The sequence below is a fragment of the Callorhinus ursinus genome, unplaced genomic scaffold, assembly GCF_003265705.2.
Source record: "Callorhinus ursinus isolate GAN/ISIS: 27379988/994484 unplaced genomic scaffold, GSC_fseal_2.0 scaffold4, whole genome shotgun sequence".
NCBI lineage: Eukaryota > Metazoa > Chordata > Mammalia > Carnivora > Otariidae > Callorhinus > Callorhinus ursinus.
In genome coordinates, this window is record NW_027397066.1 from 200,785 (window position 1) to 224,722 (window position 23,938).

Below are 23,938 nucleotides of genomic sequence, written 5' to 3' on the forward strand. Positions count from 1 at the left end.
TTTGAGAGAGAGAGAGCGCGAGCACACGCTTGAGTGGAGGCGGGCAGAGGGAGAGGGAATCTCCAGCAGACTCCCCGCTGAGCGCAGAGCCCCACGACCCTGAGCCCATGACCTGAGCCGAAATCAAGAGTCGGATGCTCAACCGACTGAGCCACCTGGGCGCCCTGATGGGGATAGTCTTAATCTCTGCTTTTAAGCATGATGGTTGTGGGGTTTCGATACATATCTTTTACTAAGTGGAGAAATTGCCTTCCATGACAGCTTACTTAATATTTTAATCAGGAATATGTTATTTTATTTTTTAAGTTAAAAATTTTTAATTTACCTTTTTCCTTTGGTTTTGGAGTTCTTACACATATATGGATTCGTGCAAGCACTACAGTCAGGACACAGAATGGCTGATCAGCCAGAAAGACTCCTTAGCGCCAACCCTTTATTGCTACGCACCCTTCCCACCCATGGCTCCCGGCAACCACTGACCTTCAGCACCACACCTGCCTTCTCAGGAGCACAGTGAGCACAGACCTCTGAGGCCCCACCACCGCGTGTGTCCGTCTTCCCCCTTCCCTACGGTGTGAGCAAGCCACGGTTAGTTTGCCAGTTCATGCAAAGCTTCTGTGCCTTCAGTTTTTGACGATGGTGAAGAGAGCAACTGTGAACCTGTACAGGTTTGCATGCAGAACATAAGGTTTTCTTTCTCTAGAAGTAGAATTGCTGGGTCATATGCTGAGTGTACATTTAACTTTATGAGAAGCTGCCCTCATTTGCATTTCGGACAGCAAGGTGTCATACAGCCTTGAACTGTCAGTGTCCTCCCTGATTTTAGCCACTTTATAGGCATGCAGGAAGGTCTCACTGTGGTTTGAGTTTGCATTTCCCTGGTGGCTATTGATGTTGAACATCTCATTTGCTTGTCTGCCATTATATCATCTATGATGCATCTTTTGCCCACTTTTTAATTGAGGGTTCTTTTTTCTCATTGTTGTTGAGTTTTGACAGTTCTTTATATATCCTGGATACAAGTCCTAAGTTGGATATGTGGTTTGTAAAAATTTCCTCCAGTCTTTAACTTGTGTTTTCATTCTCTTGACACTGTCTTTGGCAGGGCAAATGTTTTTAATTTTGATGAGGTCCAATTTGTCAATATTTTTATTTTATGGATTATTTCATGGATTATGCTTTTGGTGTCATTTCTAAAACTCTGCTTGATGCCAGGTCATGAATATATTTTTCTGTTTTCTTGCAAACATTTTATACTTTTATTCTTATTTATATGTGATCCAATTTCAGTTAGTTGGAAGGCATAACAGGTGTACGTCACAGTTCAATTTTTTTGCATATGATGAGTAATCATCCCATTACCATTTGTTGAAAAAACTGTCCTTTCTCCACTGGATTGCTTTTGCAAGTTTTCAAAGATCAATTGACCATATGTATTTGGGTCTATTCCTGGACTCTATTCTGATCATTCACCTGTGTGTCTTGTCCCCTTGCCAACAACACACTGTCTTGATTGTTGTTGCTTTAGGGAAAGCATTAAAATTCGGTAGTCTGATTTATCCACCTTTGTTCTTCTTTATAAAAAAATTCTTGAGCTAGCCTAGCTCTGTTACCCTTTCATATAAATTTTAGAATCATTTTATCCATATCTATGAAAATGTCCTACCGGGATTTTTGGAATTATGTTAATTCTATAGATCATTTTGGGGGAGATTGATATGCCATGTTGAGTCTTCCCATTCATGTGTATGTTATATCACTCTATTTATGTAGGTCCTTTTAAAATTTTTATCAGCATTTTATAGTTTTCAGCATATGGATCCTATACATGTTTGGTTAGATTTAGACCTAAGTCTTTTGGTCTGCCTTTTTATCTATCACTCTCCCTTATTTCCTCCCTCCCTCCCTCCCTTCCTTTCTTTCTTTCCTAACATTTTTAAAATTTTAATTCAAATAATTATGTATAATGTATTATTGGTTTCAGAGGTAGAGGTCAGTGATTCATCAGTCTTATCTAACACCCAGTGCTCATTCCATCACGTGCCGCCTTAATGCCCGTCACCCAGTGACCCCATGCCCCAACCCCTTCCCCTCCAGCAGCCCTCAGGTTGTTTCCTATAGTTAAGAGTCTCTTATGGTTTGTCTCCCTCTCTGGTTTCATCTCGTTTCATCTTTCCTCTCCTCCCCTATAATCCTCTGTTTTGTTTCTTAAATTCTACATGTCAGTGAGATCATATGATAATTGTCTTGCTATGACTTATTTCGTTTAGCATAATACCTCTAGTTCCAACCACGTCATTGCAAATGGCAAGATTTCATTTTTATGGCTGCATAATATTCTGTTTTACACACACACACACACACACACACACACACGCCACATCTTCTTTATCCGTTCACCTGTTGATGGACATCTGGGCTTGTTCCACAGTTTGGCTATTGTGGACATTGCTGCTATAAACATCGGGGTGCAGGTGCCCCTTCGGATCACTGCATTTGTATCTTTGGGGTAAATACCAGTAGTGCAGTTGCTGGGTTTAAGGTAGCTCTATTTTCAACTTTTTGGAGAACCTCCATACTGTTTTCCAGAGTGGCTGCACCAGCTTGCATTCCCACCAACAGTGTAGGAGGGTTCCCCTTTCTCTGCATCCTCGCCAACATCTGTCGTTTCCTGACTTGTTAATTTTAGCCATCTGACTGGTGTGAGGTGGTATCTCATTGTGGTTTTGATTTAGATTTCCCTGATGCTGAGTGATGTTGAGCACTTTTTCATGTGTCTGTTGGCCATTTGGATGTCTTCTTTGGAGAAATGTCTGTTCATGTCTTCTGCCCATTTCTTGATGGGATAATTTGTTCTTTGGGTGTTGAGTTTGATAAGTTCCTTAAAGATTTTGGATACTAGCCCTCTGTGTGATAAAAAAATTTGCAAATATATTCTCCCATTCTGTCTGTTGTCTTTTGGTTTTGTCCACTGTTTCTTTTGCTGTGCAAAAGTTTTTCCACTTGATGAAGTTCCAATAGTTCATTTTTGCCTTGGTTTCCCTTACCTTTGGAGATGTGTCTAGCAAGAGGTTGCTGCCTGTGTTCTCCTCTAGGATTTTGATGGATTCCTGTCTCACATTGAGATCTTTCATCCATTTTGAGTTTATCTTTGTGTATGGTGTAAGGAAATGGTCCAGTTTCATTCTTCTGCATGTGGCTGTCCAATTTTCCCAACACCATTTGTTGAAGAGACTGTCTTTTTTCCATTGGACATTCTTTCCTGCTTTGTCAAAGATTAGTTGACCATAGAGTTGAGGGTCCATGTCTGGGTTCTCGATTCTGTTCCATTGATCTATGTGCCTTTTTTGTGCCAGTGCCATACTGTCTTGATGATCACAGCTTTGTAATAGAGCTGGAAGTCCAGAATTGTGATGCCACCAGCTTTGGTTTTCTTTCTCAACATTCCTTTGGCTATTCGGGGTCTTTCCTGGTTCCATACAAATTTTAGGATTATTTGTTCCAGCTCTGTGAAGAATGTCAATGGTATTCTGGTAGGGATTGCATTGCATGTGTAGATTGCTCTAGGTAGCATAGACATTTTAACAATATTTTTTCTTCCAATCCATGAGCATGGAACGTTTTTCCATTTCTTTGTGTCTTCCTCAATTTCTTTCATGAGTGTTCCATAGTTTTCTGAGTACAGATCCTTTGCCTCTTTGGTTAGGTTTATTCCTAGGTATCTTATGGTTTTGGGTGCAGTTGTAAGCGGGATCAACTCCTTAATTTCTCTTTGCTCTGTGTCATTGTTAATGTATAGAAATGCAACAATTTCTGTGCATGGATTTTATATCCTGCCACTTTACTAAGTTCCTGTATGAGTTCTAGCAGTTTTGGGGTAGAGACTTTTGGGTTTTGCACATAGAGTATCATGTTATCTGTGAAGAGTGAGGGTATGACTTCCACTTTACCAATTTGGATGCTTTTTCTTTCTTTTTGTTGTCTGACTGCTGAGGCTAGGACTTCCAATACTATTTTGAACAACAGTGGTAATAGTGGACATCCCTGCCGTGTTCCTGACCTTAGGGGAAAGGCTCTCAGTTTTTCCCCATTGAGAATGATATTTGCTGTGGGGTTTTTATATATGGCTTTTGTGATATTGAGGTATGTTCCCTCTATCCCTACACTGTGGAGAGTTTTAATCAAGAAAGGATGCTGTACTTGGTCAAATGCTTTTTCTGCATCTATTGAGAGGATCATATGATTCTTGTCCTTTCTTTTATTTATAACATATCACACTGATTGATTTGTGGGTGTTGAACCCCCCTTGGTGGGAATAAATGGGAATAGTGGGAATAAATCCCACTTGGTTGTGGTGAATAATCCTTTTAATGTACTGTTGGATCCTATTGGCTAGTATTTTGGTGAGAATTTTTGCATCCATGTTCATCAGGGATATTGGTCTGTAATTCTCTTTTGTGGTGGGGTCTTTGGTTTGGGGACCAAGGTAATGCTGGCCTCAGAGAAAGAGTTTGGATGTTTTCCTTCTAATTTTTGAAACAGCTTCAGAAAAATAGATATTAATTCGTCTTTAAATGTTTGGTAGAATTCCCCTGGGAAGCCATCTGGCCCTGGGCTCTTGTTTGTTGGGAGATTTTTGATGACTGGTTCAATTTCCTTAGTGGTTATAGGTCTGTTCAGGTTTTCTATTTCTTCCTGTTTCAGCTTTGGTAGTTTATATGTCTCTAGGAATGCATCCATTTCTTCCAGAATGCCTAATTTGTTGGCATATGGTTGCTCGTAATATGTTCTTATAATTGTTTATATTTCTTTGGTGTTGGTTGTGATCTCTCCTCTTTCATTCATGATTTTATTTATTTGGGTCCTTTCTCTTTTCTTTTTGATAAGTCTGGCCAGGGGTTTAACAATATTATTAATTCTTTCAAAGAACCTGCTCCTTGTTTTGTTGATCTGTTCTACTGCTCTTTTGGTTTCTATTTCATTGATTTCTGCTCTGATCTTTATTATTTCTCTTCTCCTGCTGGGTTTAGGCTTTATTTGCTATTCTTTATCCAGCTCTTTTAGGTGTGGGGTTAGGTTGTGTATTTGAGACCTTTCTTGTTTCTTAAGAAAGGCTTGTATTGCTATACACTTCCCTCCTAGGACCGCCTTTGCTGCGTCGCAAAGGTTTTGAATAGTTGTGTTTTCATTTTCATTTCTTTCCATGAATTTTTTAAATTCTTCTTTAATTTCCTGGTTGACCCTTTCATTCTTTAGCAGGATGTTCTTTAGCCTCCATGTATTTGAGTCTTTCCAACTTTCCTCTTGTGACTGAGTTCCAGTTTCAAAGCTTTCCTTCTTTTTTTCTTTCTTGGAGGCTATTGTGTTCAATTTCTGTTTCCAACTTTGTACTGCTTTTTATTGCTTGTATATAGTAATAAGATTGATTTTTGTGTGTTATCCTGTGACCTAGGTCACATTTAACATGGGATAAAATGTGTTGTCATTGTTTTAGAATAGTCTGGGATTTTCTACATAGATAATCATGTAGTCTGCATGCCTCCCTTTCCAATCTATATTATTTTTATTTCTTTTTCTTGCCCTTTACACTGGCTAAGACTTCCAACATTGAATAGGTGTGGTGAGAGAGGACATTTTTACCTTGTTTCTAATCTTAGGGGGAAAGCATTCAGCATTTCACCATTAAGTATTACACAATTACATAATTCTATACACTAAAACTCATAGAACTGTACACTAAAAAAAAGTCTTGGTGTATAATAATTTTTTTACAAAAAAATTTTAAAATGCAACAGGTACCAGCAATGAACAATTGGAATTTGAAATAAAAGACACAATACTATGTACATTAGTACCAAAAAGAAATGAAATACATAGGTATAAATCTAACAATATATGTGGAAGATCTATATGAGGAAACAATAAAACTGAAGAAATAAATCAAAGATGCTCTAAACAAATGGAGAGATATCCCATGTTCATGAACAGGAAGACTCGGGCGCCTGGGTCGCTCAGTCGGTTGAGCATCTGCCTTTGGCTCAGGTCATCACCCCTGGGTCATGGGATTGAGCCCTGCTTCAGGCTCCCTGCTCAGTGGGGAGCCTGCTTCTCCCTCTTCCTCTCCCTCTGCTGCTCCCCCTGCTTGTTCTCTCTCTCTCTTTCTCTGTCAAATAAATAAATAAAATCTTTTTAAAAAATGAATAGAAAGACTCAATATTGTCAGGATGTCAGTTCTTCCCAAATAGATCTGTAGATTCCATGTAATCCCAATTAAAATCCCAGCAAGTTCTCTTGTGGATATTGACAAACTGATTCTGAGGTTTATATGGAGAGGCAAAAGACCCAGAAGAGCCAACACAATATTGAAGAAGAACAAAGTTGGAGGACCAATACTATCCAACTTTAAGACTCACTATAAAGTTACAGTAATCAACACAGTGCAGTATTGGTGAAAGAACAGACAGATGCATCAATGGAACAGAACAGAGAGCCCAGATATAGACCCACACAATTTAGTCAATGATCTTTGACAAAGTAACAAAGACAATACAATGGAGAAAAGATAGTCTCTGTAACAAATGATGCTAGAACAATGGAAATCCACATGCAAAAAAAATGAACCTAGACACAGACCTTACACCCTTCACAGAAATTAACCTCAAATGGATCATAGGCCTAAATGTAAAATGCAAAACTATAAACTTCCTAACAGATAACACAGAAGAAGATCTAGATGACCTTGAATTTCACAGTGACTTCTTAGATAACAATACCAAAAACATGAAAAAAGAATTGGTAAGCTGGACCTCGTTAAAATTTAAAACTTCTGCTCTGTGAAAGACACTGTTAAGAGAATAACACAAGCCTCAGGACGGGGTAAAATACTTGCAAAAAACACATCTAGTAAAGGATTATTATCCAAAACTTACAAACACTTAAAAGTCAACAATAAGAGGGGCTCCTGGGTGGATCAGGTAGTGAAGCGTCTGCCTTCAGCTCAGGTCATGATCTCAGGGTCCTGGGATTGAGCCCTGCATTGGGCTCCCTGCTCAGTGGGGAGGCTGCTTGTCTCCCTCTCCCTGTACCCTTCCCTGGTTGTGATCTCTCTCTCTTTGTCAAATAAATAAATAAAATCCTTTAAAAAAAAGGCAATAATAAGAAAACAAACAACTTAATTAAAAGGGCAAAAGACCTGAACAAACACTTCACCAAAGAAGATATACAGATAGCAAATAGCATATGAAAAATGCTAAAAATCATGTCATTAGAGGATTGAAAATTAAAATAATCATGAAACAGCCACTTGAATGACCAAAACCTGGAATACTGACAACTTCAAGAGCTAGCATAGCCACAAGACACTCACCACTGCTGTGGACCAGCGTGGACGTGGAGCCACAGGACACTCACCACTGCTGTGGACCAGCGTGGACGTGGAGCCACAGGACACTCACCACTGCTTTTGGAAAGGAAACTGGTGTAACCCTCTTGGAAAATGGTTCAGTGGTTTTTTACGGAACTAAACACACTTACCACATGATCCAGCAGTCGCACTCCTTGGTATTTACCCAAATGAGTTGAAAACTTACATCCAGGGGCGCCTGGCTGGCTCAGTCAGTGGAGCGAGCGACTCTTGATCTCAGGGTCGTGAGTTCAAGTCCCATGTTGGGCGTAGAGCTTACTTGAAAAATAAAAAGGAATAAAATATACATCCACACAAAGTTTTCACAAATATTGATAACAGCTTTATTTGTAATTACTAAAACCTGAAAACAACGAAGATGTTTTTCAGTAGGTGAATGGATAATAAACTTTGGTCCATCCAGGCAATGGAATACTATTCAGCACTAAAAACAAATGAGCTGTCAAGCCAGGTAAAGATATCTAAGAAATGTAGATGCACATTACCAAATGAAAGAAACCAGCTGAAAAGGCTACATATATTCCAGTTATGTGAAGTTCTAAAAAAGGCAAAACTATGGATACAGTAAAAAAATCCATGCTTGGAGGCATTTGGAAGGAGGAAGAATCTGTGGATCACAGGCAGTAAAATATTCTCTATGATACCTTTATGTATTCTGTGGATCCATGTCACTGTACATTTGTCAAAACCTACAGAATGTACAACACAAAACATTAAACCTAAACTATATAGACTTTAGTTAACAACAATACATCAATATTGGTTCACAGTTGTAACAAATGTATCACATTAAGGCAAGATGTTAACAGTGAGGGAAACGAGGGGTATCTATGAGAATTCTCTGTACTTTCCACTCAGTTTTTCTGTAAACCTACACCTGCTCAGGAGAATAAAGTCTATTAACAACAACAACAAAAAAAGACAACTTTTGGGCGCCGGGTGGCTCAGTCAGTTAAGTGTCTGCCTTTGGCTCAAGTCATGATCCTGGAGTCCCGGTATCGAGTCCCGAGTCGGGGTCCCCGCTCAGTGAGGAGTCTGCTTCTCCTCCTGACCCTCCCCGCTCTCGTGCTCTTCCTCTCTCTCAGATAAATGCACAAAAATCTTTAAGAAGGAAATTCTAAAAAAAGACAATGGACTCCTCAGAGGAAGATATACAGTGGCCAACAAGCACATGAAAAAGTACTCACCATTCATCATCAGGGAACGCAAATTAAAGTCAAGATGAGACACCAAACCCATGAGAATGACTAAAACTTTAAAGATTGTTACAGACTGAATGTTTGTGTCCCCCCAAAGTTCATATGTTGAGATCCTAACCCCAAAGTGATGACATTAGGAGGTGGGACTTGGGGTGACTGGATCATGAGTGGGATTATAAACGGGGAACCCCGAGAGCCCCCCCACCCCCTCCGCCACTGAGGACACAGAAGATGTCACCTGTGAACCAGGAAGAGGCTTTCACCAGACACTGAATCGGCCGGCACCCTGATCTCAGACGTCCAGCCTCCAGAGCTGCGAGAAATACTGCTGTTTAAGCTGCAGCCTGTGGTGTTTTCATTAAAGCAGCCCAAATGGACTGAGACAGCGACTAACAGCAAACGTTGATGAGAATACACTGCTCATTCTACATATATTACGGGCACAACCGCTTTAGAAAACAGTCCTGCAGTTTCTTCTAAAGTTAGGCATATGCCAGCCATGACCCAGCAATGTCACCCATAGGTATCCACCTAAGGGAAATGTCCATAGACTTTATAGTAGCTTATTTTCGAAACAGGATACGACCCAATGTTCATCAGCAAGACGACAATCAAGGGGGTACATGGGTGCGGTGCGACGCTTGCCCAGCCATACAAGCCCACACACCACCTTGGCTGTGTGGGCCTCGGGGCTGGGTGCACTGCCAGGTGACAGGTGTGGGAACCGGGTGCCACAATCTCCCCACTCACCAGGGGCAGCCGGTGATCCTTTCCAATCCCATCCTGGGGACGTGCTTCCTCGGAAGCCACACCAAAGACAGGTGCTGGTGTCCAAGTCTGTCACTTGGAGATGCAGGGACCACGAGATGGGAAGTGGGGACAGGGTTCAGAGATGGAAGGCAGACAGTGAGAAAGAGAAATGCAGCTGTGACTTCCCAGGGCTGACCCAGCACTCCCAGGAAGACCCCGGTGTCCCGCCTGAACAGACACAGTTTTGCAGGACAATACAGCCGGGCAAAGCCACCCTGCGGATAAAGACAAACACAAGCACACTTTGCAATCATGCTGAACACAGACAACAAACATTGTCTGAGCCACGGAAATGACCCAGCATCCCCTCTCCTGGCTGGCTGCAGTGGTGGCCGTGCTTGGCCGTCAGCGTCCACCTGGCTCCAGGCCTCCCCCTCCTAGATGAGGTGGGTCCAGATGCCCAGTTACGGAAAACGTCCTAATTCCTGACCGGCACCTGACCCCAGGCGAAGGCCTTTTCCTCAAGCCCGCCCCACAAACTGTCCAACGTAGCCCAAATCCTAGAAGTCCGTTCTCACTGAGATGCCCGTGGTTCCCGTCATGTGTGTCCCCTTTCGCAACTTGTTCAGCTACAGGGTGTTTCTAGTGGATTTTGGCAAGAGGATATTGACACAAAAGAGGTGGTTTCTTGAACCAGCTGCATGAGGTTCATTGCAGTGGACACAGGGTAAACACACATCTTGGAATTGTTCCTCCTTTTTGTTCCAGGATGAAAACAGCCGGGTGGCTCCCCGCTCGGGTCCATCCTGGTGGTGGCTGCTCCCTGGGACTTCGGGCTGTGCCACCGGCAGAGCCGCCTTGGGGGAAAAGGAGTCGGGTGGACACCAGCAGCTGGGGGCTGAGAGCAAACACTCTGGGTCCTAACTTGGCGTCTGCTCCGATTGCTTAGATAACTGGATTTCTTGGGACTTAGTATTGCCACCTTTTTTGTACCTTCTATTTGCTTCCTTTCCCCCCTCCATTTCTATTCCTGGTAGATTAACCACGTTTCTCCACTTCTTTAAACTTCTACCAGTTTGTGAATCATATATGCTTAGTTATATTTTATTCCTTCAGTGGTCACCCACAAGTCTTTTAACCAATTTATAATGACATACTGAAAACACAACAGTACATTTCAATGTGTTCTCTGTCCTACAGATAATTTACAAGTTTAATTTCCAAACATATGGGGGTTTCTAATTATCATTGTTGTTGATCTCTAGACTGATTGCCCTGAGGCCAGACTGCATGTTCTGTCTTATGCCAGTCCCGTGATTTATGCTGGGACGAGCTTTCTGGCCTAATCAGAAATATTTACTTTTTGTAAATATTTACGTGAACTTTAAAAGAATATGCATTTTTTCAGTTGAGTGCAGAGTTCTATATATGTTCAATTGGCCAAGTTAGCTAATGGCATTAAATCCTCTGTGTCTTTTCCTGATTTTCAGCTCCTTCCTTACCCAGGAAATGTGTTAAGTGCTTTATCCTTGAATCAGATCTTCTTGGGTTACATGTTCTTTTCCTCAGAACTTTGAATTTTATTGAATTCATGTTCTTACTATGTTGTTTCTTGAGTTTTCTGCTAGGTTGGGCTCTTGGTCCATGTTTGCACTCAATATTTACTTGTTTGCTTGTTTCTCTATAGTGTGTCTATTTGGTTGCCTTGCTGGTTCTTTCCATTTTGCTTGTGCCAGGACGGTCCCATCCAGAATACATTTCCACCTTAGATATAGCACGGAGAGGTTTTACACTCTTCCCACCATTTCTGAGAATGACTTACTTTTTCTTCTGCATTGGACTGCCATGGGGCTTCGGATGACCCTGCATGCCTCTGTGACCTGAGAGTTTGGTCGGGGCTGGGCAGAGTTCAGGTGGGCCAGGTCATTCAGTCCTACCTGTGTTTGGCTGAGATGATGTCAGGCAACCTGGCCAGGTTCACCCCACCCGGCAGGGCTGGGGCAGCAAGGCAGGCAATTCGCATCATCCCCAGGAGGACAGAGCTCTGGACCCCTCCTTCTCCTTAGGAATCTGCCGGCTCTTCCCTGTTTCCCTGTAACCTGCCTCCATGCAGCAGCTCCCGCCTTGCCTGTGGGGAAGCAGTGAGAATATTCGGGAGGAAGCTCAGGACTGACGTCTCCCATGTGGCTTTTCTGCGCTGCAGGCAGGTGAGCTGGTTAGGGGTTGAACCTGCACTTCCTTCTCTTCTGTGTCTTTCATTGGCTGCTAGTTTTGATGACGTTCGAATTGGATTCTGCCTTTTCCAGATTAATTTTTTAAGTAAACTTATAATTTTAGAACAGTTTTAAATTTTAAAAAAAGTTATGAAGATAGTGCAGAGGGTTCCCATATTCCTGCACTCAATTTTGCCTATTATTAACATCTTTTATGAGTATGGCACATTTGCCACAATGTGTGAACCAACACTGATACATTTTTGTTAACTAAAGTTCATTCTTTATTCAGATTTCCTTAGGTTTTACTTGGTGTCCTTCATCTGTTCCAGGATCTCATTGAGGATATCATATTTTTTAGGTGTCATGTTTCCTTAGGCTCCTCTTGGCTGTGATATTTTCTCAGACATTCCTTGTGTTTTATGGCCTTGACACTTAAGGAGTGCTGGTGTCAGTTAATTTGTAGAACATCCTTCAACTGGGGTTAGTCTGACATTTTTCTCATGGTTGGACTGGGGTAATGGTTTTGGGAGAGGAAGACCACAGAGCTGAAGTGCCCTTCTCATGACATCTTATCAAGGGCACACACTATCAACATGGTAGATCACTGTGCTGTTGATCTTGATCTGGAGGTGGTGGTTTCGTCTGCCTTCTCCACTATCAGCTACTGTTTTTACCCCTTTTTCATACTGTGTTCTTTGGAGGGAAGTCACTGTGTGCAGTCCACACTCAGAGTGAGGGTTTTTTTCCATCTCCTTGAAGGCAGTGTCTACCTAAAGTATTTGGAATCCCACATGGCAGATTTATCTCTTCTCTCCACTGTGTTTATTCATTCACTTATGTCTGTGTGGACTAATGGATCTTTATTCCGCACTTGAGTTATAACCCAACACCCTTACTTTGCTGTTCAAAGCGTTCCACCTTTGGTCACTGGGAGATTGGTCAGTTGCCGCTGTGTCCCTTTGACATGCCCCACTGTTGTGGGTTTGTCTGCTAATTAGCATTTCCTTGCTTCCAGGCTTATTTTGGATATTTCCTGCCCCAGTCATAGGTGAATTTCTCCTAGTTGGTGAATTCTGATTATCTACTTAACTCTATTTCTGCTCCATGTATGAAGAATTAACTGCAGGAGAGAGAACCCATACTGAGTGTCAGTTGTCCATCTCGGCCTGGAAGTTGCAGCCAGGCCCAGTCCTGGGTGGGTGACGGGGGGAGGGGGGAGCCAGGAGGTGTAATGGGCTGTGCCCCGCTCCCTGAGACCCATGGTCAGGGCCTAGTGGACATGTGTGCACAGAAGTTCTGACCGATGCACTCCTTTGAGAGAACCAGGGTTTTTGGCCAACTGGACACAGCACAAGGCCCTCCTCTCTTTACTGCTGCACTAAAGGGTTGTTCTTAAAGCAAATCAAAGGTCAGTGCTTGGGTTGGCCTCGAAGGTTGGCTAGTACATGTTAACGTTTGCCTTTCCAAGAACTGTCTTTGCACAGGGAACTTCAGAGAAAGCTGGACTAGAAGCAGGAGATGTGACCCTGGGATTGGCCTCTCGGCCTACGAGCTCCCCAACTGCTGGGTCTCCTGCTGCAAGACGGTAGTAGCCTGAGCTTTGGCTACACCCTCACCCAGTCCCTTCCCACCCCCCAGGCCTTTCCCTAGCCAGACACCACCACTTCTCTCTCTCCTGGCAAAGCCCTTTTTTACCCCTGTGCAACATAAATCCCAATGCACTCACTCAACTGAGGGTGCAAGAAATAGTGTTTTGTTTCATAAAAATCAACTACACCTCAACTCTCATGTGTTGTCCTAAGGCTCAGAGAAATCACCGTGGGCACTACTGGGAACTGATGCGCAGCCCTGGGCAGGGCCCTGAGTTGGGGATGTGGGGCCCCGTCAGCAGGGAGGCGCTACCAACTTCATCCTCCAGGAAAAGCACAGTGTGAACAGTGCAGGACTCTGGGGGCCGGCTGAGCCCACCCTCCTGGCTTAGGATCTTCTCCGAGCCTCAGGCTGCAGAGTGAAGTCGGCCAGCCAGCACTGGCCATCGGCGTCTGCGCCCCTTACTCCCAGGCTCTGCCCTCAGGCCGGTATGGGCCTCTGCTTGGCCAGCTAGGGCCACCTGGGCCGCACCCCCACGGGCTGTAGCCTTGGCCACTGGTGTGCGGACGGAGCAGGGGCAGCAGGAAGGACGACGCCACCCCGGCTGGCTTCGGCTCCCTGGCCGCGGGGCAAAGACTTTGCTGTCGCAGCCGAGGACAAGCCGCACGTGGCAGCCCGGACGTGTCCCCCGTCCGGTGCCCGGCCTCCTGGCTGCTGCTCTGCGCCCAACTCAGAACCAGGTGCCGCCTCCCTGCAGGCGACTCACAGGACCCAGGCCGTCCGCTCCTTGCCCCAACTCAGCCTGCGGAGGGCACCGCGAAGCCTCCGGGCGAACTCGGGGAAGGAAGGCGGAGGACGCAGGACCGCGGGGGGAGCGGAGCCCGAGGTCCGTCCCAGGACTCGCCGCGTGCCGCGCGTCGGCGTCTCCCCGGTTCTGATGGGCCCCGGCTTCTGCCACGTGACCCTCTCGGAGCCAACTGCGGCGGCCCAACCTGGCACACGCTTATTGGCTCAGGCCGGCCAGGTGGGCGGGGCAGAGCCCCAAGGGGCCGCGGACCACGCTCCGCGGGCGGGGCTTTGGCTCCCGGACCCCGCGTCTTAGCGCTCACCTCGAGTGGCACTGGGCCGGGGTCCTACCCTGAGGCCCTTCCATGAGTAAGTCCACGCAGACGTGTGGCCGACACTGGCCTGGCATTGAGACAGCCCGGGCGCCCCCCACCAGCCCGACTACCAGTCCGCCCCCAAGCTCGGCCGCAATCCCGCCCCCAGCCCAGCCCCACCCCCCGCCCCAGTCCCCGGTCCCTCCCTGTGACCCGCCGAAGCCGGGCTCCCGGCTACCCACCACTCCTCCGCGACAGGACCCCCTCCTTTCCCTGGACCTGAGGGGGCCTGCTGAGACAGGAGTGGAAACGGTTCCGAATTGTGTGGACAGGTGGCCCGGACTCAGTGTTCAGTGAGCCCCGCCGGCTGCGACTGTAGACAGCAGGACTTGTCTAGCTGCGGATTAGCAGAACTGGACAAAACGGTCCTTAATTGCCAGACCTTTAAAATTGTGACCTGACAGCCTTGACAGTTAAGTGGCCTGTGAGTCAAGCAGCTCACACAGCGCAGGTCCCTGAGAGGAGAGGAAGCAGGAAATCGCTGGCGGCTGGCAGGGGGCAGGGAGCAGGAGGGAGAGGCGGTCATCAGAGCCAGGAGCTGGCCAGACCTGCCTGCCTGCAGAGTGGGACGATGTGTCTGCAAGGTGCAACCTATCCAAGTGTGCTCTGCTTTGTCAAGACTTAAACACCCAGAAAGGAAAGAGACTCTGCTAAGAGTCAGTGTGGATCTAGAACAAGCATCTGGAGCAAGACCGTAGGCAGCTGGAGTCACGGTCACTGCTCTGAAGGGCCCCCGGGCATGGCTGGTCCTCTGTCTGCAGTGCTCTCCCATGGGAGTCCCACAGGGCTCCCTCTTCTCCCTGGGGCCTCTCTTCACTGCCTCAGAGGTGAGATATTGGTCCTCACCACCCTCTCTGCCCCCTTAATCCACTCAATTTCCTCCACAGAAGAAACCACCACTTGATTTATGTTTTTATCATCTGTCTCTTGTCACTGGAAAAATCAGTTCCAGGAGGACGCGACGTCAGTTATCCCTGGTGCATAAAACTGAGCTCGGCACGTCAGAGGGATTCAGTAAACACCAAGTGAGCAAGCATCTTTACCTGGAGTCCTCAGACACCGTCACCTGAGGTCGCTGAGGAAGGGCTAGCCAGAGGGAAGGGGTGCCAGGTCACCTAGCATATCCAGGTTGTTGCTCAGGACTAAGCCCAGTCCCTGCTAGGCTGGGTGGTGCGGGGAGTGGAGACGGAACGGTGGATGCCATTTTCAGTGCCCTTCTAAAAGGGGCCATCCTGGGGGTGGGGGTGGGGAGGCATGCAAAACCTAAAGGCACCGAGTTGGCTGCAAAGACTCTGTCAGTGTTTTGGATCCGGGGAGGGAGGATGGACAGCTGCTCTCTCCTCAGGGGGCAAAGGCACACTGGGTGGTACTCGGGGCTGGGGTCCAAACTCCCCCCGGAGGCAGGTCCTCCCATACCCCCCTTCCTGACACCACCCAGCCCCTGAGGCAGAGGCAAAGGAGTGATGGCTCTGGAGCAGGCTTCAGGGCACAGCTCTGTGGGGAAGCGTGCAGGGGGCAGGGGTGGGGGATGAGTGTAGCCTTTCTACTTGCCAAGACTGGGCAGGTTTTGCTGAAAGCATTTCTGGCCAGCAGTGTGAGGAAAATCACAGGTGACCCAGACTTGCTCCCTGGAGAGAGGCCCCCAGAAGTGGAGGCCACACACGTCCTTTCTGGGGATACAAGTAACCGTGGCACCTTGGGGTAGGTTTTGGGTATGGGACTGACATGGGTGGGGGCCCAGAAGGGAGAGAGCAAGGCTGTTCTCTGGGCCGGGTCAGGGTGCCCGGGGTTCCACGGGCACCTCCTCCAGCGTCAGCCCAGATGGGCAGGCTTCCCCGGTGGGGCGTGGGACCCAGAGCTCCCTCAGGGCACAGAGGCCTCCCTAAGGCCACAGGGAGGAGATGGCCACCACAGGACAGACTAGAGACAGGATCCTCAGGGCTGCGAAGGAGTTTAAGGTGGTGGGGGGTTGGCCGAAAGTGTGGCCAACACAGTGGGACCTGGGCCCTCCAGGGCCTGGCCTATCTGTGGGGAAGGCAAGGCCTGTCAAGGGGTCTGTGCAGGTGGGAGACTCATGGAAGGAGGGGGGAGGGGAGAGGAAGAAAGGGAGCCCCAAAGGGGCTGGTCTGCCTTTTAGATGATTACCCTGGGTCTGCCTTAGAGAGAACTGGGTGAATCTGGGTCAGGGCGGTGGGGAGACCCTGCAGTTGTCCCAGGACAGGGGAAGGTGCCTCCTATCTGGCAGGACGTGGAAGTGAGTGAGACCTGTCCAACGGGGTCAGGCCCCTCCTGCCAGGACCCCAGTCTGCCCTCTGGCTGCCAAGGCGGAGAGAATGGCCACACGGTGTGAAATCACTGTGGTGTTTTATTGGCTGTGATTCCATCCAGAGACTACACACGCGACGGCCCCCGACATGCAGGAGGAGGCCCAGGCGCAAAGACAGAAGGACGGACGACATCCACAGTTTACGCTAAGCTCGGCTGCTCCGGGCGCCCCATGCGCTGGGAACGGGATGCGGGGTTTCTACGAGACAGCGCCCTGTCTGCTCAGAGCTGGCTTTTCAAAGTGTGAAAACAGGCATTTAAAAAAGACGTGGGACCAGGAGGAGTCAGAGAGGGCGCGGGACGCACGGGGCGCACCGAGGCGGCGCGGGGGCGCCCGGACACGCTCTCACGTCTTGGAGCAGGGGGCGTGCGCGGTTCGTATTGCGGTCTATTGATATGGCTTCTCTAAAGAGCGACGGAGGGCCACGCCCCTGGCCCGCAACACGTGGACACAATGAATTTGTGATATGGACAGAAAGAGGCCCCGAGCACCGAGGCAACGGGCTTTCTGTCACGACAAAACTCCCCAAACACGTAAGACCTCATTTACCTGAGATTCAACATGTCGTGATGCAAAGGAAAACAAGGGTGAGGGAGACGGAAGGGTTCGGGAGGCCCGCGGCGGTTCCCGTCAAACCCCGCCTCCGCTGAGCGCAAGGCCACCGGGCAGTCCCCACCTCGAGGGGCGGGCTCCCTGCGGGGGAGGGCAGGGCCGGCCTTTCTGTCTCCAGACGCACCGCACTCATCTGAGGGCTCTGCGTCTCCTCCCAGATCTCCTTGAGGGAGTGCGGGTGCACAGGGTGAGGGCAGGGGATCCCCCCATCCAGAGCAGCCTCCGATGGTGAGACTGGAGGTGCCAACCAGGGAGGGGAGTGGGCTGGGCCCACGGACTCGGAGGGGCACGAGTTAGAGGGATGTGTGAGAGTCTGTGTGTATTCCACACTGAGGGGGGGGGTGTCTGGGAAGTTTCCCCCTAGGCCTATTGCTTTGTTTCCCTTAGTTTAGAAGAGAGCCAGGTCCCCGGTATTTCTAAGAAGCTAAGCCTTCCAGAGGAGTGGGCCGAGAAGGGAGAGTGAAGGACAGGGAGAGACAGATGGGCAATGGATGGGAGGGGTGCAGGTGGAGGTGGGCAACCTTCAGACAGGAAGATTCAGAGATCCTGCTACCCAGGTGTCATTGTGGGGATGGGGGAGGCTGCTCGCCCCTCCCTGTTCCCCTCCCAGCCTGCATACCCGCCTTCCCCCCACTATGGCTGTGCTCCTGAGTTTGGGACCAGACTGTCAGTGCCCACCAACGCAGGAATGGCGCACCGAGGGGTGGTCAAGATGCTGGCCCTTTCGGTGGCCCTGGCCTTGGGCACTGCTGGGTGGGTGTGAAGGGCGGGAGCAGTAAGGGACATCCCAGGCTCTGGGGGAGGGTCCAACCCAGAGGAGCACGTGGGCTGGTCCCCGGGGCCTGCAGCACAGACCACAGGGGCCCTGGGGAGGGGCGGGCGCCCCTCCCCCGGTGGCGGTGGCGATGGCAGTGCAGGGAGAGGGGTGGGGGTGAGAGGGGCGTGCAGGCTCCCGAGGTATGAGGGGGGCATGGGGCTGATAGAGCTAGGACTATGGCTTATATCGGCGTTGGGGGCTGCACTCTGCTCCCGACATCCCTTCAAGGGGCCTCCGCGGAGGGCATGTCCAGGGGGGAGGTAGGCGAGGGCGGCGAGGGGGGTAGGGGCTCCGGGCTCTGGCGGGGGCTGCCGTCCGGCGCAGGGTCGTTACTTCTTGAACATGTCCTGCAGCGGCCCGGGCAGGTACTTGATGACCGTGTCCAGGATGCTCTCATCTTCCTCCTCCGGCTCGTCCCCACAGCCCGGCGGGATGGCCTTCTTGGGCCTCGTCAGGCTGCCCTCCGAATTGGCCTCCATGGCGGCCTGGGCCTCGGCCTCGCGCTCCTCCTTCTTCTTGATACCGTACTGGGGGGAGGGGAGTGGGTCAGACTGCGAGCGGGTTTCCCAGCCCAGGCCTGGCTCTGGGCGCCACACCTGGACCCTTCCTGCGCCTGCAGGATGGGCCAAGAGGCTTCAAGAGGCAGTGCCCGCGGCTGTGAGGGTGTGCGGGAGCCCCTGGGCCCACCGACTGCCGCCAAGACCCCAGAAGACAAATTCCCCACACAGGAGGGTGCCTGGAACGGTGTGGGGGACCCCATGGGGTGTGCAGGGGCGACAGTGGAAGCCGGGGCTTGGGGGGCTGTGTTGAGTGGGGAGTAGAGGGAAGGGGGAAGGTCAATCCCCACCAGCGCCAAAGCTGCGCCCCCGCCCTGCCCCCGGCCCCTCCCCCCCCATCCTGCCTCACCCTCCCAGGGAGCTGGCGCTGTGCTCAGCGGGCCTGAGCTATGGGCTAGGAGGGGCAGGCAGCATGTCTGCCGGCCGCGGTGAAGAACCCACTGGTCCGTGGCTGGTGGGCCCACGCCACCCAGATCCCTGGTCGGGTGAGGCGTGGTCACACCTCAGGCCTGGACAACTCTCCCTAGATGCCGCCAGGACCCCCGCCCCTACCTGGACAGCGAGGGGAGGGTGCCCAGTGGCAGTTCTAGGTGGATGTTCTGGAGCCCCGCCTAGGCGTGCCCTCAGCCAACACTCCCGGGCACCCCTGAGCCCCCCATTTCCAGTTTCCCCTCTGTAGTGGGTAGAATGGTGTCCCCCCAAAATTCTTGTCACCTGGAACCTTAGAATGAAGCCTTATTTGGAAATAGGGTCTTTGCAGATGTTATTAAGGTAAGGAGATCAGCCTGGTCCCTGAATCCAGTGATAGTTTCCTTGTAGAGGAAAGACAAGGGCAGACAAAGCCACAGGAGAGTGGAGAAAGGCTGGCTACAAGCCAGGGGCACCGAGGACTGACAGGGGCCACAGGGGAGACCAGGACGGGTTCTCCCCTGCAGGTTTCAGAACGAGGGCAGGCCGCCCACATCCTGATTGTGGACTTCTGGCCTCCAAAACTGAGAGAATAAGTTTCTAAGAGATGGACACATGCCCCCTCCCCCCAGGCCTACCACTGGCCCTGCAGGAACCAGCCCTGCAGGACGGAGGAGGAGGAGCCTGTGGTCACCAGGAGGCCTCCTGCTTCAGGGCTGGTGGGAACTGGGCGGGGTCACACTGGACTCATGGGTTTCGGGGCTGGTGGTCTCTGATGGGCCAAGCTTGGGACCCATGGAGGCTGGAAAGAGGGGCACCCCTTGGCCAGGTCTGAGGTTCTGGATCACACATAGGGAATGCACAGGGGCAGAAGCATTAACAAGGGTAAACAGAGACAACGGGGGAGAGCGTGTCGGTGTCAACGATTATCCACAGACTCCAGATTTCTACTGGGGACAAGCACAGGATCACTGGCCTCAGGGAGGAGGTGTTCCTGCCCAGGGGGAGGACTGGCCCCATGGCTCACTCATCTCTCCTTGCCAACCCCTCCCAGCAAAAGTGGATTCTGCTTCTGGTGCTTGTCGGGGCGGGGGTGGGGGAATGCCCCACTCTCCAAGAAGGACCTTCCCTCTGCTTCCAGATTTTGGGGGGGCTGGCTGTGTCCCACCCCTAGCCTGCTGACGATGCTGACAGAAACCTCTGCACCTCTCCACTCCCTGAGGCTGCAGGTGGCTTCGGGCACGGGGAAGTCAATGGCCACCTTCAGCAGAGGTCAGAGAGGAAGAAGCCATGCTCTCTGCCCACCTGTGACCAGAGCACAGCCTGGGGCTTCCTTGGGCACTTGCCAGACACTGAGAGAGGAATGAGGGGTTCATCCGTGCTTCTTCAGCAGGAGCCTGAGCAGCCCACGGTCCCCTGTGCTGGGAAGGTCTCAGTGAGGGGCTGATGGGGGCACCCAGGGAACATCCTGGGCAGCAGGCACATGGGCCAGAGGGCCCGTCGTACTGAGCACTGGTGTCAGGTCAGCCAAGGCACAGAGTGTGACAAGCTGGCCAGACACTGGGCACTCCCTTGCACAAGCAGCACAGGTCCTGTTCCTGGGTCACTACTCAGGGACAAACTCACGGCAGAGGGAGTGGCGCTTAGGCTTGGAAGGGGAAGGAAGGACATATGGCTTGGAGCCCTGTGGGGTGGAACGTGGTCAGGGGAGAGAGACACTGCCAGAAACTAGGTCAGACCAGAGAGAGCTTCCCTCCAGCCCAGGGCACAGACTCCAGCAGACTCCTCCAGCCACAGACGTCTGTGCACGCGGCAGGAACATTCAAGCGCCAGGGTGCCGGTCTGTGGGCTGGACCCAGGAGGCTGTGCTGCCTAAAGCCTGCACTCACACTCACCACGAAAGTGCCTGTGCTCGGGGGACACGCGTGTTACGGCGACAGCACGTTGTGTACAGTTGAGCACAGTGATCTCCCCGACCAGAGAGGCAAGCTCTGAGCAGCCACTGTCTGCAGTGTTGGGGCTGTCCCCTCTGGCGTCCAGAAAGGAGACCCCAGCCCCCAGCCCCGTCACTCCAGTGAGACTCAAAGTCATGCCAAGGCCGCGGCCACTGGGCTCCACCTGAAGGTCACAATTACTCTGTTGGGGGGGGGACTCCAGAGCTGGGGTCCACCCCAGAGCTTGGCTCCAGTGTGATCTGCCTAAGAGCTGATCTGAGGCTCCTGAGCTCCGGGGACAAATGTCCAACCACAGCTGGTCCAGGCACTCACTGGAGGTGCCTAGCCTCCACACTGACCACGAAGATGGCAGGGTCCCACCCCACACCCTGCGGCTGGGAGGAACCTGGTGCTAATTAACAGTGAGGATCTGTAATATTCCAAAACAACAAATAATCGGCAATCCCATGCACACTTATACTATCAGCACAAACCTCAGACTGAACCTTGAGTGATCAAGGGGATGTGGGGGACTGGGTGGGCTGGGAGGGGGGTGGTTGTGGCTCAAAGCCGAGGATCACCAAACCTGGTGGTGGGCATGCAAACCAGAAGGTGAGTATGCAAATCAGGAAATGCATATGCAAACCAGGCAGCGCATCCGCAAATAAGCACAGGTGGGTCAATCTCACAGGTGCACCATGATGGGGTGGGGAGAGGGAGGCTCTGCCCACCGACCCCTAAGGTGAGACATCCTACAAGCCTGCTTCTGCTTTCCTTGGATGAGGTCGCCAAGGGACCTGGGTGCCCCAGAGGACACGTGACCCTGGCCCCTATGCCCTCCATCTCATGGACCTCCCACCCATCTGATGGAGCCCTGGACTGGGCAGCTCAGCACCCCCTTTTCTGACCAGCCCCCATGAGGCCTAGGGGTATGTGGCACCAGGGCAGGACTGGAGGAAGCTGGGTCTGGTGCTGGGGGCCAGCGAGGATAATCTGGGGGAGCCACACCTGAAGAGCAGGGTTCCCACCTGTGGGGAACAGGAGGAAAGTGGGAAGGGTTACGTGGGCAGGTGGAAGAGGGCTCTGCAGAGAAACCAGTGGACGTGAATGTCAGGCAGACCTCTTAGGGGCAGGACCTGGGAGCTTGGTCACTCAATGGTGCTCCGGGTGCAGCGGGGACCAGATGCTGCCCCCACCCAAGCAGATGCCCTGCCCTCACCACTTGGGATGGCTGCTGGCAAGGGGGTCAGCTCCAGCCCTGCACCCCACCCCATCAGTGCACAGCCTCCACTCCTGGTCTGAGCTGCCTCCATTTCCAGGAGGCCCTGGGGCTCAGAGGAGGGAGTGGGCCACATTCTGGAGGTTGGAGTGGTGGCACTGGGAAGACCTGGGCTCCAGCATCCAAAACATGCCAGACCCCCTCCTGAGCTGCCTCCGACCCATGAATGGAGGGACTCACCATTGTCCCCGTCTGCCCAGCACCGGCACCACCCCCTACCCAATGCCTGGCCAGGTGACCACTGTCTCATTTAGCTCTGCAGCCACACAGGAAAGGCCCCTGCCTGGCAGACTCAGTTTTGTGGTGTCTAAGTGGACCCCAGCAGGTGTCCCTAACATACCCACACCTTCCCTGCAGCTGGACCCTCAGGGGACAGGTCCTGGGCCACTCGTCCTACCTAATCCCACGATAGCTTGGAAAATGATCAGCCTGAGCAGGTAAGGGAACCACGGCCCAGCCCGAGGTGCTCTGACCCCTGCCCGTGTGACTGGGTTCAGTAGATGCCCCCGTGCCCACTGGGCCCACGAGAACAGAACCCAGATGTGTGCAGGAAGGGGCGAGGCCCAGCCTCCGGGGCTGGCAGAGAAGGTGAAGGCCCCCAGCACATCCAAGGGGATTCCAGGTAGGGGTGCTCACGTGGGGAGAGAGGGGGCCCTGAGGCTCTGCCAAGGGGTGCAGCCCTCCACAGAGCCACCCCAGCGCTGGGGGTCTTGAGGACAGATCCATCACTCGGGGGAGCTTGGTGAGGGTCCTCATCCATGAAGCATTAGGAGCAGTGTACCCAGGGAGGCGGCACCTCCCACTTCCACCAGGCCTCATGCCGGGACTGTTCCCCAGGTCCCCATCACTCTGTTGTGGAGCTCAAGCTCATTCGAGCACCCACTCCCTCACTCATTCACTGGCTCAGCACCCACAGGGCCAGGCTCCGTTTCAGTCAACAGGAACAGAGCCAGGCACAAAACAGCCAAAGCCCCCACCCTCCACCTGGGGGTGGACAATGAACAGCAAACAAGTAAAAAACAGGAGTGTGTTGGATAAAAGAAGGTTTGGGGAGCCAAGTAAAGCAGGAGACGGGGAAGACTGTGTGGAGGGTGGGGAGGGGAGGGAGGGGCCTCAGGGAGAGATCCAGAGAGAAGCAACCACGCAGCGGCCTAGGGGCACTGGGGACGTGGACCCCAAGGAGGCCCAGTGCCCAGTGGGCATAAGTCCCCACAGGCCTGGGCTGGGGCTCCGGATGAAATGGGAGCCAGCGGACGGTTTGAAGAGAGGAGGGACATAAAGGGCTTCCATATTAAAGGTGAAATGAGTGGAGTCTGTTGAGCCCATGAACTCACACGAATGCACATGGGTCTCCGAGGGCCAGGGCCAGGCTCAAGGGAGGGGGCTCACTTGGCACCTGCCTCCTGATGGGGGAGACTGGGGAGGCCACCCCCACTCCACACCCCCAGGGGCTCCGAGGCCTGTCCAAACACTGTGAGCTGTCTGTGAGGCTCAAGGCCAGGCCCTCCCAGGATCCGACACTGGGGTGCACACCGGGGGCAAAGCCACGGGCAGCTGGGTGGCTGGACACAGACAGACAGACAGACTTCGGAACACAGCTGCTCCAGCCCTCTCTCTCACCGCCTACCGCCCCCCGCCCCAATCCCTCTGTCTCTGTCCCTCCCTCA

The 23,938-nt window shown here is 51.2% G+C and overlaps 1 protein-coding gene across 1 annotated transcript in view; it reads right to left on the minus strand.

Annotated features, from left to right (window-relative positions):
• Positions 1-16,691: 16,691 nt before the first annotated feature.
• Positions 16,692-23,938, minus strand: part of CPLX1 (complexin 1) — a 35,837-nt gene continuing 28,590 nt past the window's right edge. Inside the window, exon 4 of the mRNA XM_025886915.2 lies at positions 16,692-18,620. Coding sequence (XP_025742700.1) covers positions 18,423-18,620 — 198 coding nt within the window. The 3' untranslated portion in view covers positions 16,692-18,422. The remainder of the gene's footprint in view (positions 18,621-23,938) is intronic.